Source organism: Hypanus sabinus, chromosome 9 (assembly GCF_030144855.1).
Source record: "Hypanus sabinus isolate sHypSab1 chromosome 9, sHypSab1.hap1, whole genome shotgun sequence".
Classification (NCBI taxonomy): domain Eukaryota; kingdom Metazoa; phylum Chordata; class Chondrichthyes; order Myliobatiformes; family Dasyatidae; genus Hypanus; species Hypanus sabinus.
In genome coordinates this window covers 107,333,169-107,347,927 of record NC_082714.1, presented here as the reverse complement: position 1 = coordinate 107,347,927, position 14,759 = coordinate 107,333,169, and the positions used below count along the sequence as shown (strand labels likewise).

The following is a 14,759-nucleotide window of genomic DNA, read 5'->3' as shown; positions in this document are numbered from 1 at the left end:
CTGAGTTTCCTCTTGCATGTGCTGGTATGTATGTGATAGTAATGTGAGGTCATCTGCAAAGTCAAGATCTTCTAAAGTAGAGAAGAGAGTCCACCTAAAGCCTTTCTGCTTATCATTTGTTGTTTACCTCATAACCCAGTCAATCACCAGGTTAAACAGTATCACTGACATCACACAGTCTAGCCTGACTCCAATCCTGACCTCAACACTCAAAATTGCAGACCCCGACTGCGCAGGTGAAATTAGCACAGGCACTCTGGATAATCTAGAGAAATTTAGAAGGGATCCCAAATGATCTGAGAACTTGCCAGAGGCTTTCCCTGTGGATGCCATCGGAAGTCTTCTCAAGGTCTACGGAATTTAAATACAGTTGTCTTTGCCACTATGCACTGCTCTATGATGGTCTGCAGTCTGAAAATCTGGTCCTCGCAGCCCATGTTCTTCCTGAAGCTAGCTTGTTCCTTCCTCAAGTACACCTTGACAACATCTGTAATCCTTGCCAGGCACTGACAAAAGTTTGGTGCCACGCCAATTATTGGAATCACTTAGAGCTTCTTTCTTGGAGATTACCAACAATATTTCCCTTTGTCCAGTCCTTGGGTACTTGTCCCATTCCCAAATTATAGTAAACAGCGGTTGTAGGATGGCTACTGTAACTTTTGGTTCAGCATTCAAATTGTCATTTCCTGGAGTTCCTTAATGCTTTACTCACGGCAAAAATCTCTTCTTTCTTGTGTGAATCTGTGCGAGTGTCTGCCTCTTGTATGTCAGGTTCTTCCTCAGGAGGTGGTCTATTCAGTAGTTGTCTGAAATATTCCGTGCATCATGTTTCTTAGTCTTTCTGTTGTCAAAAGCAGAGCGTCAACTCTCAAGGGATCACTGGATTTGGCCCGGAACTTTCCACACACCAGTTTTGAAATCTTGTACATATTTCCCTGATCAGCTTGACTGGCTGCTGCTTCAGCTCCTCAGCAAGGATGTGGACTCTTTTATCCTTTCTTCCAAGTCTCTTCACCTTCTTGTTAGCTTCAGTATATGCTAGTTGAAGGTTCACCTTAATTCATGTTGACTTTGCAGCTCATACTTGCTTCGTAATTTTCCTTCTCTCTTCTAAAGCCATCCATGTTTCCTGCTGTATCCACTCTTTCTTCTTTCCAGCTTTGTATCCTAGACAAGCTTCACTGCTCTCCTTGAAGACAGAGGCAATCTGTTTCCACATTGTGTCGATCTTATTCACTGACATAACCTTGTCAAGGTCTTGCAAGGCCAGAGAACAGTTCTTAAGCTGAATGGTGAAGGCAGATCTCATACTTCCCAGCATCAAAACATCTTTGTGCATGTGTTCTGGTCTCAGTGCTTCTCAGCTTGAATTTCATCACTGCTACAACAAGGTGGTGATTACTTCCTGTATCTGCTCATCTCTTCACCTTGACATCCTGCTAGGATCGTCTCCACATACTATCAATCATCACATGGTCCATCAGGTTCTTGTCATGTCCATTGTACATTGTAGAAATTTGCTACAATCTTTGATGATATACCAGATCTCCTCAGACTCCAAGCAAGGTAGAAGCATACTTTCTTCAAGATTACTTCAAAGTGTTGGACCTATGACAATGATGATGTCCAGGAACTTGAAGCCGCTCACCATTTCCATCACTGAATCCTCAATAAGAACTGATGTGTATTCTGCCAACTTCACCTTGAAGCTTACAATTTCCTGGTCTTTTTGATATTGAGTGTGTGGTTGTTATTGCGACACCACTCATCCAGCTGAATTACATCACTCTTGTAAACCACCATGTCACCATCTGCAATTTTACCAATGGGGGTGTTGATTAATGTGGAGGAATGTGGGGAGATACACTGCCAGTTGGCGTTCCTGTGCACAGACCCACCAAACATTGCCAGTAGCGTGCTATCCAGTCGAAAGTGTTAGCAACACTTAATCAATTCAACTGTACTCAACCAATCTTAATGTCACAGGCCAGTTAACACAGTATTTAGATACAGTCTAATTATAACTGAAGCTAGATTCTCTTAAGCTAACACATGGAACAGCTTTAAATGTCAGATGCAGAACAAAAATTTACCACACAAGGACATTTGGACCATCATATAGAGTATATTCTGTCTGGAGGCTAGTAGCCAGTAGTGTTCTGCAAGGATCTGTTCTGAGATCCCTGCTCTTTGTGATGTTTATAAATGTCTTCAATGTGGACGTAGAAGGGTGGGTTAGTAAGTTTGCAGATGATATGAAAGTTGGTGGTGTTGTGGATCGTGTGGAAGGTCCTTGTGGGTCACAAAGGGATTAAGGCAGGTTGCAGAGCTGGGCTGAGAAGTGGGAGATAGATTTCAATTTGGAGAAGTGTGATGTAATACATTTTGGAAGATTGAGATTGAAGGTGTGGTACAAGGTTAATGGCAGGATTCTTAGCAGTGTGGAAGAACAGAGGGATTTTGGGGCCCATGTCTATAGGTACCTGAAAAATTGCTGCGCAAGTTGATAGGGTGGTTAAGAACACATTTGGCATGTTGGCTATCATTAGGCAGGACACTGAGCTCAAGATCTGTGAGACAATTTTGCCGCTCTAGAATTCTGGTCAGATGTATTAGTATCCTTTCCTGTTTGTTTCATTATAGGGTGTAGAGATTTCCCAGGTGATGCCTGAATTATCTTAAAGAGGAAAGGTTGAGCATTCCAGAGCTTTATTCTTCGGAGCACAGAAGGATGAGAGGCAATTAGAGATGTACAAGATGATAAAAGGCATAGATAGAGTGGATGGCCAATTCCTTTTTCCCACAGTGGTAATGAGCAATACTAGAGAACATCTGTTTCAAGTGTGTGGAGGAAAATTGAGGGGAGGTGTCAGAGGGAGGTTTTTAACAGGCAGATAAATGCCAGGGGCAGAGTAGAGTCACACACAAAGGGGACATTTATTGAATTCTTAGATAGGCACATGGGTGTAAACAAATGAGTGTTACGGGCTGTGTATGAGGGAAGAGTTTGATTGATCGTGGTGTAAATTTACATAGATTGGCAGAACATCATGGGCCAAAGGACCTGTACTCCATGCTGCGCTCTACTGTTTGGTGTTGCGTCCGAAAAAGAGGTACCTACCTTTAGCCTAGCACTGGTCTTCAGTCCTGCAGTTTGCAGTTGAAGTAGCATCCAGTCACGGATTAAATACATAAGTTTTCTGCTTCTCCCATTCTTCAAGCAAAGCTCCTTTCTAATTACTTTAAATACACCTCTCTGCTGCGGGACATTTACATTTAGATGAGAGCTATACATTTACATTTACCTTAGATCCTTATAATTTTGAACACTTTAATCAACTCTCCTCTCAGCCTCCTCTTTCCCAAAATGAAAAACTCAATCTATCCAACTTTGCCTTACCACTACAGCCTGGCAACATCCTCATAAATTTCTCACACCTTCTCCAAGTATCATTGTTGTTACTGAAGGCACAGCAGGCCCTATCATTACACAGGAGGTATATCTAACAGCCAGTGGAGGGGCTTCTGACCCACAGCAGAGAAAGATTGTCCTGCTGGGAGCTGAGATGGAAAATTAACTATGCAGCACACTTCTGCACACTTACTGTGTTTGCAGCATGCAAAATGGCACATGGTCTTAAAAAAGGTATCCCTTACCAGAGAACAGCCGGTTTCAGACACGCCTTAAACACTCGCTAGCTGTAACTCAAGGAGACAGGAGATTTACATCATCTGCTCCAGAAACCTGAACCCAAATGTAGATCAGACTAGCTGCCTGTGTCACTACACGGCAACACAAGATAGCAGAACTGCTCTCTTACAGTTCCAACTCTTCCAGCACTGTCTGTGTGGAGTTTGCACATTTTCTTTCAGATTCTTTGGTTTCAGCCCACATTCCAAAGCTGCATGGGTTGGTAGGTTAATTAATCTCTGTAAATAGGTGTGTGATGGTCAGATGGACTTGGTGGGTCAAGGGGCCTGTTTCTGTGTGGTATGACTCCAGAAGAGCTCTTAGCCTTAAGATCCTTTGTCTTCACAGGAAGACATAAAAAATATCATCAGTTTCACAAATAGCTGAGTTTTCCCCAGTGGTCAGTGCAGCACAGCACTGACCCCCTCCAACCAGCCACTGATACAATTGATCATCAGGTCATATCACATTGTTTGTGCAATTGTTTCCGTGAAGTGTCCTGGTTTGTAGAGCACAATGGGATATTCCATATTATTAATAATGCAGCAGGTACAGATTTGCCAGTGTCACGTGTATCAGGGTTTTGATGCATGGGGCAGTCACTCATGACTGCTGCTTCAATGGACTACAAACGTACGAGTGGTGATGGATAAGTTTGCGGCCTAAGGCAGGAGATGAGTTATACAGCTCTCATTAGATGCACATGCAGTTCAATTTGCAGAATGTTTGAAGTTAGTAACTCGCCTTCTACCTAGGCCACAAACTTATCAATCACCCTGAGTTATTAACTTCAAACTTTCTGCATAATCACTCAAAGAGTTAAACTGCATGTGCATGCAACAAGAGCTGGTTACTCATCTCCTGCTACCTTAGGCCACAAACTTATCAATCACCCCTGATGTGGACACTTTCTGGAGGTCCAAGATCATATGCTCCACGACCACTGGGAGGAAGTGTGTAAATGTATGACTATGCTGAAAAATAAATGTGCTAAGTTTTCTAAAATTAACTCCTTCTACTTACCAAATTCAACCAAGTTCTGCTGGGAGACAGCTTAAGAAATCAGCTGGGCTGAAGAAAATATTTCTTTAAATTGCCATGAAGCCTACTTACTTCTGAAATTCTCATGACTTCTGAACTGTCCATTTAAGTCTCAACATAACTATTGCTTCTATGTTCCAACTATTCTCTGCTCTCAGCATAGCTTTAAGAATAATTCTTGCTTCAGAGGTCAGAACACTTCAGTGAATGATCAATAAATGCATACAGATCCTTAATAGATTCACCCTAATGCAGACATTTGCTTTTCTCTGCTCCATTATATTTATTAGCTCCAAGTTCAACCTGTTTAAACCTAACCAAACTTTTATTCTTTAGTTAGTGCTTTAGCTCATGATGAATAACTGAGATAATTGGCATCAGTTTTGGCAGAGGCCAACCAGTTCATTGAGTTCATGGTAGCTTCTCTGTTCCATTCTATTCTCTGCTGCTTTTCATCCTGATTATCTTACCATGTGGCAATACAGTTCCCTTTTGAAAGTGCTAACCGATCACTCATTTTTACAAGAAAATTTCAGATCATAACCTTTCTGCATCAGAGAGTTTCTCCCTGCATCTACTGTCTTTTCCCCAGCACCACAAATCAGGTTCTCTAACTTGTAAGTAAGAACTTAAGTCTGTTTAGCCCATGAAAGGTATCACACCCTTCAAGCCTTCTTGGTTCCTCAGTTCCTCCTGTCCAATGTCTGCAGAAACACCAGACTGCTCAGTCATGTCTGTGGCAATTCATTTTGACTGAAGAGAAAAGACTCCAATACAAAATATATGCTGACACTCCAGAGTTATGGGAGAGAAGCTGATGTTTTGGGCCAAGACCCTTCATCAGGACTCCAAAGAAGACAGATGAAAATTTCCTTCTATTGATGCTGCCTGACCTGCTGAGTTCGTTCAGCATTTTGTGTACATTGCACTAAATTTTGAGCTCCTGCAATCTCCTGTGTCAGGAAGTAAACTCTTTCTTATCTTGCAGCTGCATTATTGCAAATAATCTAGCTTTTTACCACATTGATATTTATGTAGCAAACAACTCATAACATTGAGATTATCCTGCAGTTAAATATGGCAGCATCAGTAAAGTACCCTTCACTTGCACTGTGTTCAGTGTATATTCAATCTTTGTGCTGTGCTCTCTACACTGCAGAACACCATTCCATCTGCAAGGGTGACCCTGCCCTTCCACTGCCCTGTCACATTAATTCTCCATCCCTCTCTGACTGCATCTGCCTCTTCCAACCAAGCTCACGTTTTAAGGCATGTTGCAAGCAACAACGAATTCAGATAGATACCCAACTTTGATGCAAGAGTATCTAATCATTCTCAGCCCGAAATGCCAACTGTCTACTCTTTTCCAGACACCACTCGGCCTGCTGAGGTCCTCCAGCATCTTGTGTACATTGCTATAACGTTCACTGTTTTCGTACACCACAGCCACCTTTGGATCCGCTATTTCAAGCATTCTTCAATTTCAAATTTCCAGGCGCTTGCTTTGGATTTTTAATTCCCCCCCCCCCATGCATTTTGTACCTTTTATATACCCTCAGAACAAGCTCAAATGGTAGTTCCAACAGAAGTTATGAGCTAACATCCAGCAGCCTTGCTCATTTCTCCCCTTCCAAGGGCTGTAGACTCAGAGATGTCTCCCACAGGAGCAGTACTGCCCACTCTATCCACTATTTTCAAGATGGTACCGAATTGTGATGTCCATCAGGTTCATGGCTCAGGCTTAGATTTTTATGTTCATAGAGATGGAAACTCCAAGGGAAGTTAGGAGCAGGTTAGGGGTAGGGACAGAGATGAGGGGAGTGAAAGGTCAGGGGCAGTAAACGAAGAGTTAGGGAAAGCAGCTGGAGTTTGGAGGCCAGTGATTCCTGAGGATGTACGTCTGAGCTCGAGAGCCGGTGATCCCAGACGTTGTCACATCTTTGAGTCGGAGGTCAGTGAGTCTCGGATTGGAGGCCTGAAGTCATTCAGCAGGTCCTAAGAACAGAGGCCCGTGATCAGTGAGCCTGGAGGTCGGAGGCCCACCTATGAGTGGGGGAGTAGCAAAGGGCTTGTTTTACTGCTGTTGCATGTTGGCTCTGGAATGTGTGGCGACACTTGTTGGCTGCCCCCAGCACATCCTCAGATTGTGCTGGTTGTTAACGCAAATGACACGTTTTGATGTAACATGTGATTAATAAATATATCTAAATTATATAAAGTTCATCAGCAGCACAAGGTATATCCATAGCTAGTGCAGCAGTTAATTGACTGTGGGCCCCTGTATTAAATTGCACTGTTCCCCAAAGCAACAGCATGGAGGCTAAATAACTGGATGCCACATTATCAAATATTTAATAGTAAGGACTGTTTCAAATTTCAAAGTTGAGGAGAAGTGATTAAACTACTGGTAGATCTCTAGTGCAGTCGCCATTTGCTGCAAGGCTGGGATGTCCAATCAGCTGGATTTTCCTAATTAATTTGGTCCACTTAACAAATAGCAAATGCTTCTAAATTTAAAGTCAATTGCAGCTAGTTTCAACTCTCAAGCCTTGAGCTATAATGTTAGATCATTTCATTGGAAAATCCTGGCCCCCAAGGTATTGTGATCAAGGAACTTCCTCAGCAATTGCTCCAGACAGCCCATTAGAATTGTTCTGCCTTTAAATGAACATTTGATGCACAAGTGAAGGGTGTGTGGAAACTTAACTCATTACAAAAAGAACCTCTATCATCATATGTCCCCAACCATCCAGACAATGCCATCTTCTCACAGCTACCATCAGGAGGTAGTACAGAAACCTGAAGTCTCACACTAGGTTCAAGAATTTCCCTTCAATCATTCAGTTCATGAATCACCCACAAAACCTTAATCACTACAGTTTAGTAACACCATAACCAATTTAACCACCTTGCATCTAAATGGTCTTTTTTAAGCTCCTGTGTTTGTATACATTGTGTATAATTTATATAATTCTCTTGTGAATGCTGCTTATACGACACTATGTGCCATGATGGTGCTGTAGGATTTTTCACTGCACCTGTGCTTGACAATAAACTTGACTTAGACCTTGTACCAAGAGTCGGCACTCTCAGTTACAGGCTCCTAGGATCAAATATTTTATCCAACACTAATGTTTGCTCAAAAGTATTTTAGTCTGTTGCATAGTATCACTTACATGTTGAAATAACTGATTCGTGTATTGTTCAAGGAACAGCTGCTGACAAACTCCAGATACCAGCAGAAATTTTGGAAAATAATGAGATCAAGTAAAATCAATTAAATTTGGGCTTTATTAAGATGCTACATAGCCAAACAGAATTGGTCATTATGGCATGGACTATTTAACTACTAATATTCATTGTATTCTTTCTGATAAACAGTTAATTATATACAAAATAGTTGCCCGACTGCTGTATTCCAATGTTGGATGATCAAAGCTGATAGTACACGTCTAATTTCACTGTAGTGCCTAAGGCATATGTGGAGACGACTATTCCACAATGCAGTTCTCAGCAACAATGGTCTTCAGTCAGTCCACCTAACTCCCAACGTGGGTTGAGCAAATAGTAGGTAACAAACTGCACTGGACTTTAGTTACTTGTGTTAAGTGTGAAATGGAATACAGGAAGTCCTTTATTATTCATCAAATATAAGCATGGGACAACACCTTAAGGAATAAATGGGTCTAGCCATCATAGTATTTTGTTTTGTTTTTTGAATCCTTAACATGGACCACTCTGAAAGACCGCATTGACAGAAGCTATTCAACTCCCTACATGTCAGGCAGTGGAAGGAAAGGGCTCTTGTGGAAATATTACATGGGAGTTGTTTGACCCTCCTTCCCAGCCAGTCAGTTCATTTCTACACACCAGATGTTAGAGGCAGCATCGGCAATCATACCAAGTACTTAAGAGGTAATCCTGTGACAGGTACCATAATCTAACATGATTAAAATGACACCTAGAATATGTCGTCACCACATCAAAATGGCTTTGTTCTCCCTCATACCCCATCCACCAATAACTTTGAGCTCTGTGTGCAACTTACTGTACAATTTTAATTAATACAAGGTTTCTCCCGATTATCTTTCTTGTTGTGCAAAGGGGTAACTGAAAGGCAAGAACCTGTGATATGCTGTACATTAAAGTGTTTTTTTTGTATTTTAATTTTCGATCATGAAATAAATTCTACCCCATGATATGGCAGATCAAACAAAAAACAACCCAAGCTAACAGATCACCAGCATGCTGCCTTTCTACAACAACAGTTTCCCTACAATTATCCCCAGGATAAAGAACAGGACAACCATGGCAATCATCCGAGCAGCTGGTCCTTCTTCTTTCATCACAGTGTTGTTGGAAGGTGTAGGATTACCCACCTGAGGCATCCTCCTCATTCGCAGCCCGTCATCCTCCTGCAACACAAGAACAAAGCGAAGAAATCAGTAGCTTGTGCCCAGCGACTAAGGGCATATTTCCACTTCACCAAAGTAGATAGATATGAGTGAAACTTCATTTGGCACAGTCCCAAAGCCCTTTTGCACAATGTCCCATCAAAGACTCGAAGAATGTGCACAATAGGGGATAGATTCAGAATACCATTTCACTTAACACCATGCCACCAATTCTTCCAAATAGATTAGTGTATACCTTCATTCTGATCCAACACTATTTGTGATGGATGCACACACAGGATGCAATGGCAAGTCAGGGTCTAAACTCCAGCAATGAACTTTAGCGACCCCTGCCACCTCCATCCACACAAACTGCTGAGATGCTGCTTTCAACTTCAGAAAGACAATTTGTCCAAAATACAGAAATGCACAAGGCCTTTACCACTGTGCTTTTGGGAGAAGCAGCCAGGGATCTCATTGTGTCGACCTCTAAGTCTGCTGTGGATGATCACACAGGTGAAGTTTGTGCTAGAAGTCTCTGAGAAGTAACAGCACTTTTCTGGAGGTAAGTAGGGAGCTCCACTCTGCCTGGTGTCCCAGATGTATTTATAACTCTCATACCTTCACTAAGTAAATGACTAGTTAGCCCATTAACGGTAGTGATCCAAGCACCACCAAGATGATAGTCACTTTTTCTATCTTACAACAGTTTCTACTTTGAAAATTACTTCACTCGCTATGATGTGTCCTGTGACACACTGAGCTGTCATAAATCCAGAGGCACTATGATCATTCAGAGAGCCTTACCTTTAACTGTTTGTTCTCCTCACGAAGCCTCTGAACCTCTGACTTAAGTGACCTGCAATCATCCATTAATTTCCTCATGTCTGAATCATCCAAGGAAGAACTGGTTGATTTTGACATCATGGAAGCTTCTGTTTTCAGTGAAGTGGAAGTAACTTTATTTATCTCCATGTCATGCTGCAGAAAGTGAGTGAAGTTACAATAAATCTTCGAGTTCAAACCCATCGAAGAGTTGGAATAAAATTTATATTCCTGACATCAGTTCTGTTACAAGTTAGTGTAATTGCAGAAGGGGATCAAATTCAGTGGTAGCATTCTCACCTCCACGTGACAGTATTACAGGACTTAGACCTTAGAATTTCATCTTCCAGATGGCTACAATGGACCTCATTACAAGGAGCACTCCTGTTCTACTCTTTCTGCCAATAAATCTGCCTGTTAGTTCTATTTTTGAGATTTTTCTTATACACCTATCAAGTGGTTATGAATTAGGAATGATTCAACACTTGACAACCACTTTTTATATTTAGAATGTGAAATACACTACTTAGACATGAGATTTTTTACACTGAATTTAAGGATACAGTCGGCCCTCCTTATCCGCGGGTTCCGCATGAGTGGATTCAACTAACCGCGGATCTGGAAAACCCGCAAGTTCTCTCTCCAGCACTCGTTATTTGAGTTCGCCTCGCATCTCGTTTGGTCACTACTTTGTTTCTGTGAAAAAATGGCTCCTAAAAGGCTACTTGTGTTGTGAGTGACAGGAAGGAGTTTAAGGCTAGTAAGGGATGGCTGGCTAGTTATGTAAAGCGCTACAGCCTCAAGAACTTAAAGACCATGGGAGAATCAGGGTCGGCTGATGTCGAGGTGGTATCAGCATTCCCAGGAGCTACGATGGTTGCGTCTGTACTGAACATGTGCAGACTTTTTTCTTGTCATTATTCCCTAAACAATACAGTATAACAATTACTTACATAGCATTTACACTGTATTAGGTATTATAAGTAATCTAGAGATGATTTAAAATATACTGGAGGATGTGCATAGGTTACATGCAAATACTACGCCATTTCATGTAAGGTACGAGCATCCGTGTTTTTTGGTATCCACGGCAGTTCCCAGAACCAATCCCCCACAGATAAGGAGGGTCGACTGTACAATGTATTCCTTCAAGCATCAGACCATCCCTAGGCAACCAGAATCACAAGCTCACCTGTGCTAATCAGGAAAGGCCACTACAGTACTGATACTTTCCAGTTCAGGATTCCCCAAGTCTTTGAGAGAAGGAAAACCATTAAGGGCAGTTCAATCACTGCTGACCGAATAGGAATGTTTGCTTCACTGAGACTGTTCAACACAGCCCCAAAGACTGGAAGCTTGTTCTGCAACATACAGACAGTATGTACGTGGACACATGAACATTGGGATTTCAGGACATGCTGGGAGTGTAACACTCCAATACAAATGGCACAATTAACAGCCCAGCTAAAACCGTGAAGATAAATAAACTATTTCTCTTTGACGGTTGAGAAATCTTGTGAGATACTTCTCGCATCTTGTCACTGCCCTTCTGCAATCATTGGCACTGAAAAGAAAATGCTCTAAAGGGCAATTGAGAACCATCAACATTTGACAAAGAAACAACAGGCTAACATGATAAAGTGGAGTCAAGCAGGGTGGGTTAATAGTGGAAAGCGGAGGTATGAGCGCTAGTCTGAACCTTCTGTTCGGTAGTCCTGGTAAAGAGCAATTTCAGAAATATTGATTTAAGAGCAGTCAAACTTCCTGCTAAGTTTTCGCGCGAGTTGCATGCTTTTTGGTTACCATAGTACATTAGCTGAATCTCATTTTAGTGAGCCTTCACACACACGGGAGTATGCACAACCACTCATTTAGTGCACAAGATGGTCAGAGATGATCCTTGAATGAAAGTATTTGCTTGCATGCATGGGCACATTAAGTCCATGGTAGAGATGTCACAATGGAGATGACTGAACTGCACTTGATGTCACATGAATAAATAATGTGACAAAAATTACAAGCACACCTTTCCCCTAATCAATGGAAGGGTGCTGCATCCATTAAAAACATGTAAATGATGTTTATCGGAAATTTCGGAACACTGAACTTCTCATGATCTAATGCAACACCGAAGGAGGTTTGAAATGCCAGCTCCTTTGTTCCTTTTATATCCACTAGAGATCAATCCACTTTCTGGAGAAACAGTCACTTATAAGAGTGGTGCATCCGAGTCTTTGATTCTTCATACAAAATCAATTCCAAGAAAAGGAGACCATTTTAAGGAAAACTTACAAACTGTGACAATGGCATTGCTATCTGGAGTACAGATGACTAGACTGTTCCCATCAGTCAAGCTTGGTGATCACATAGCTGAATTGAATAAGACTGGCTTTTTATATATATATTACATATGCAGGCATCATTTTGGAAAAAATTACCCAGCTTTCACTGGTAGAAACTATTGTTATTTATTTCCCTGTACTCTTTAAATGGAATATTTTCCACAGCCTGATCTTTAATTTAATACTACAAAATGCTACAGTATGCCTGTGATATATATGGAGATCAGAACATGGGGAGAGGGAAAATGGCAGCCCTTTCAGATACAAGTGTTCTCTTAGCTCCTGTTCCTGGAGAGAAAAGAAAAAAAAAAATTACTCACTGATCAATATCCCCTTGAACCTGGAGATTGTTGTGATAGCCAAGTTTGCCAAAGGTTACAACTAAAGGAGAAGCAGATAAGGAATCCTCACTCCTAGAATGCATCCAGGAGCTATTAATATCAGGAGATATCCTGTGACAGTTAAAATTCCAGGCTAAGAATGTGGGTCCATTATGTGGTATGGATGCAAAGCATTTGAAGACAGTGGTATTGAACCTTGCGGTGTTAACAGCAGCAGTACTGCAACTGACATCATTAAGTGTTACAGGGGAAGACCACAGCATATATAATGCACAACAGGGCATCGCTATTCTGAGTGGTTAGGAACAAATGATCAGCGTTACAACCGTGTAAGTGTATATCAATTTCCTTACGTTTCTCCTTATGCGTAGTGGACGCCACTGGAACATTAACAGAAAATGGTGCAGAGTTAAACATTCGAGAGAGCAGCACCTCAGATCTTTTAAAATTCCATGAGAATGTGCATTGCTCACAGTTGCTTTTCCTCATCAACTTCCTTCACTCACAGAGCTAAGCACTGGCTTGTTCTCTCAAATATACAGCACCTTTGGTAGATATTTTGTTTATACAGTCAGGATGAAGCTATATACCCATGAGCTAAACCATTAGCCTCACTCCCCACATTTTTCCTTTGCAGTTATTACAGCAGATTGGTCACTACTGTGCTGAGAGATCCTTCCCAAATCAGTTTTTCATTTTAATATTCATTGTTCTGGACATTAATGATCTCATGCTTCTTTACGACACAGACCAGGGGGTCTTTTGGTCCATTGGTCTATGAGCAATCAGTGCAATCCTATCAATCTTACTTTCTTCTTTCACGTGCTCATCAACTCTACCCAGATTCTTCTATCACCCCTGCTACACTAGGAGTAATTAACCCTAAACATAGAACGGTACAACACTTCAACCCACGATGCTGTGCTGAAGATCAACCTAATTCTTCCCACCCACATTTTTCATTACCTTCTAGCACAATTTTTGGATGTGAGAAAGCAAAGCATCTGGGAGAAACTCCATACAGACAGCAGAGGTCAGGATCAAAACCCGATCGCTGGAGTCAAGAGGCAATACCGGCCACAGCACTGTACTCCTCTCCTTTCTTCCCCAATTCCACTCCCAATTGGAAGGCTCCTTTCCAGAATGCAGGGAGTATAGTATAAAAGTAAACAATATAAACCATTAACCTCCATCTCTGAATGATTCAGAAGGTGGCCATTTGGTGTTGGGTTTGGGTTTACCTGCCTTTTAATACAAGTCTTTTAATACAAGGGAGGCCAAACTGTTCAACCTCAGGCATCACAGCTGCTTCTACTTCATGTTCACGGATGCGTACACTCCCTCAGGGTGACCAGGCAACTATTCAGATAACAGTCTCTTAGTGTTTCCCATTTTGTGGGAGGCATGGTGGTGCAGTGACTGGACTATATTCTGAGTTCAGGTGCTTAGTTTGGAGTTATGTTTCCCATGGGGTTCCCATATCCCAAAGATGTGCTTGTGGATTAATTAGGTATTATTAACTCCTTGTGGTGCACGTCAATGGTAAAGAGAATCAAAGGCGAGTTGCTGCATATGAGGGGGAGAATAAATTGCAGGAGCAGGATCAATGGGACTGCTCCTCCGAGTGCCAACACAAACCTATTGGGCCAAATGCCTCCTTCTGAATTATAAATAGATGGAAGTTCATGTTTTGTAATACTTAATCCTACACAATACTTTCTGCATTCTGGAAAGGAGCCTCCCAGGTGTGTGTTGCTTATAGTAGACTATCTTGGTGCTAAATTGAAAGAGGGGACAAGCAAGGAATTAAATAACCTGACATAGCAAGGACAGTTTCTGGAACTACAGCAGTTAATATAGGACACATTTCTTCCAAAATTTTTAAGTTTGGTTCCTTCCCACAATAGTTTGTGGTAAGTTGTAGCTATTAATTTCTGCATTGAATGCACATGATGGAATTTAAATACATGTCCTAAATTTTACTAAAGAAAAGTACTAAACAAGTGTAATAATTTATCCAAAAAAAAAATTCCCGAGATCAAAGTATAACCAATATGAAATGTTGAAAAGCCTAGAAAGAGTGGATGTGAAGAGCATGTTTCCAATATTGGGAGAGACCAGGACC

The 14,759-nt window shown here is 41.5% G+C and overlaps 1 protein-coding gene across 2 annotated transcripts in view; it reads right to left on the bottom strand.

Annotated features, from left to right (window-relative positions):
* Window positions 1-8,005: 8,005 nt before the first annotated feature.
* The window catches only part of vapb (VAMP (vesicle-associated membrane protein)-associated protein B and C), a 76,971-nt gene continuing 70,217 nt past the window's right edge, over window positions 8,006-14,759 (bottom strand). For both annotated transcript variants that reach the window (XM_059980372.1, XM_059980373.1), the window contains 2 exons: window positions 9,934-10,107; window positions 8,006-9,147 (listed from right to left, as the gene is read on the bottom strand). In XM_059980372.1, coding sequence (XP_059836355.1) covers window positions 8,989-9,147; window positions 9,934-10,107 — 333 coding nt within the window. In that variant the 3' untranslated portion in view covers window positions 8,006-8,988. The remainder of the gene's footprint in view (window positions 9,148-9,933; window positions 10,108-14,759) is intronic.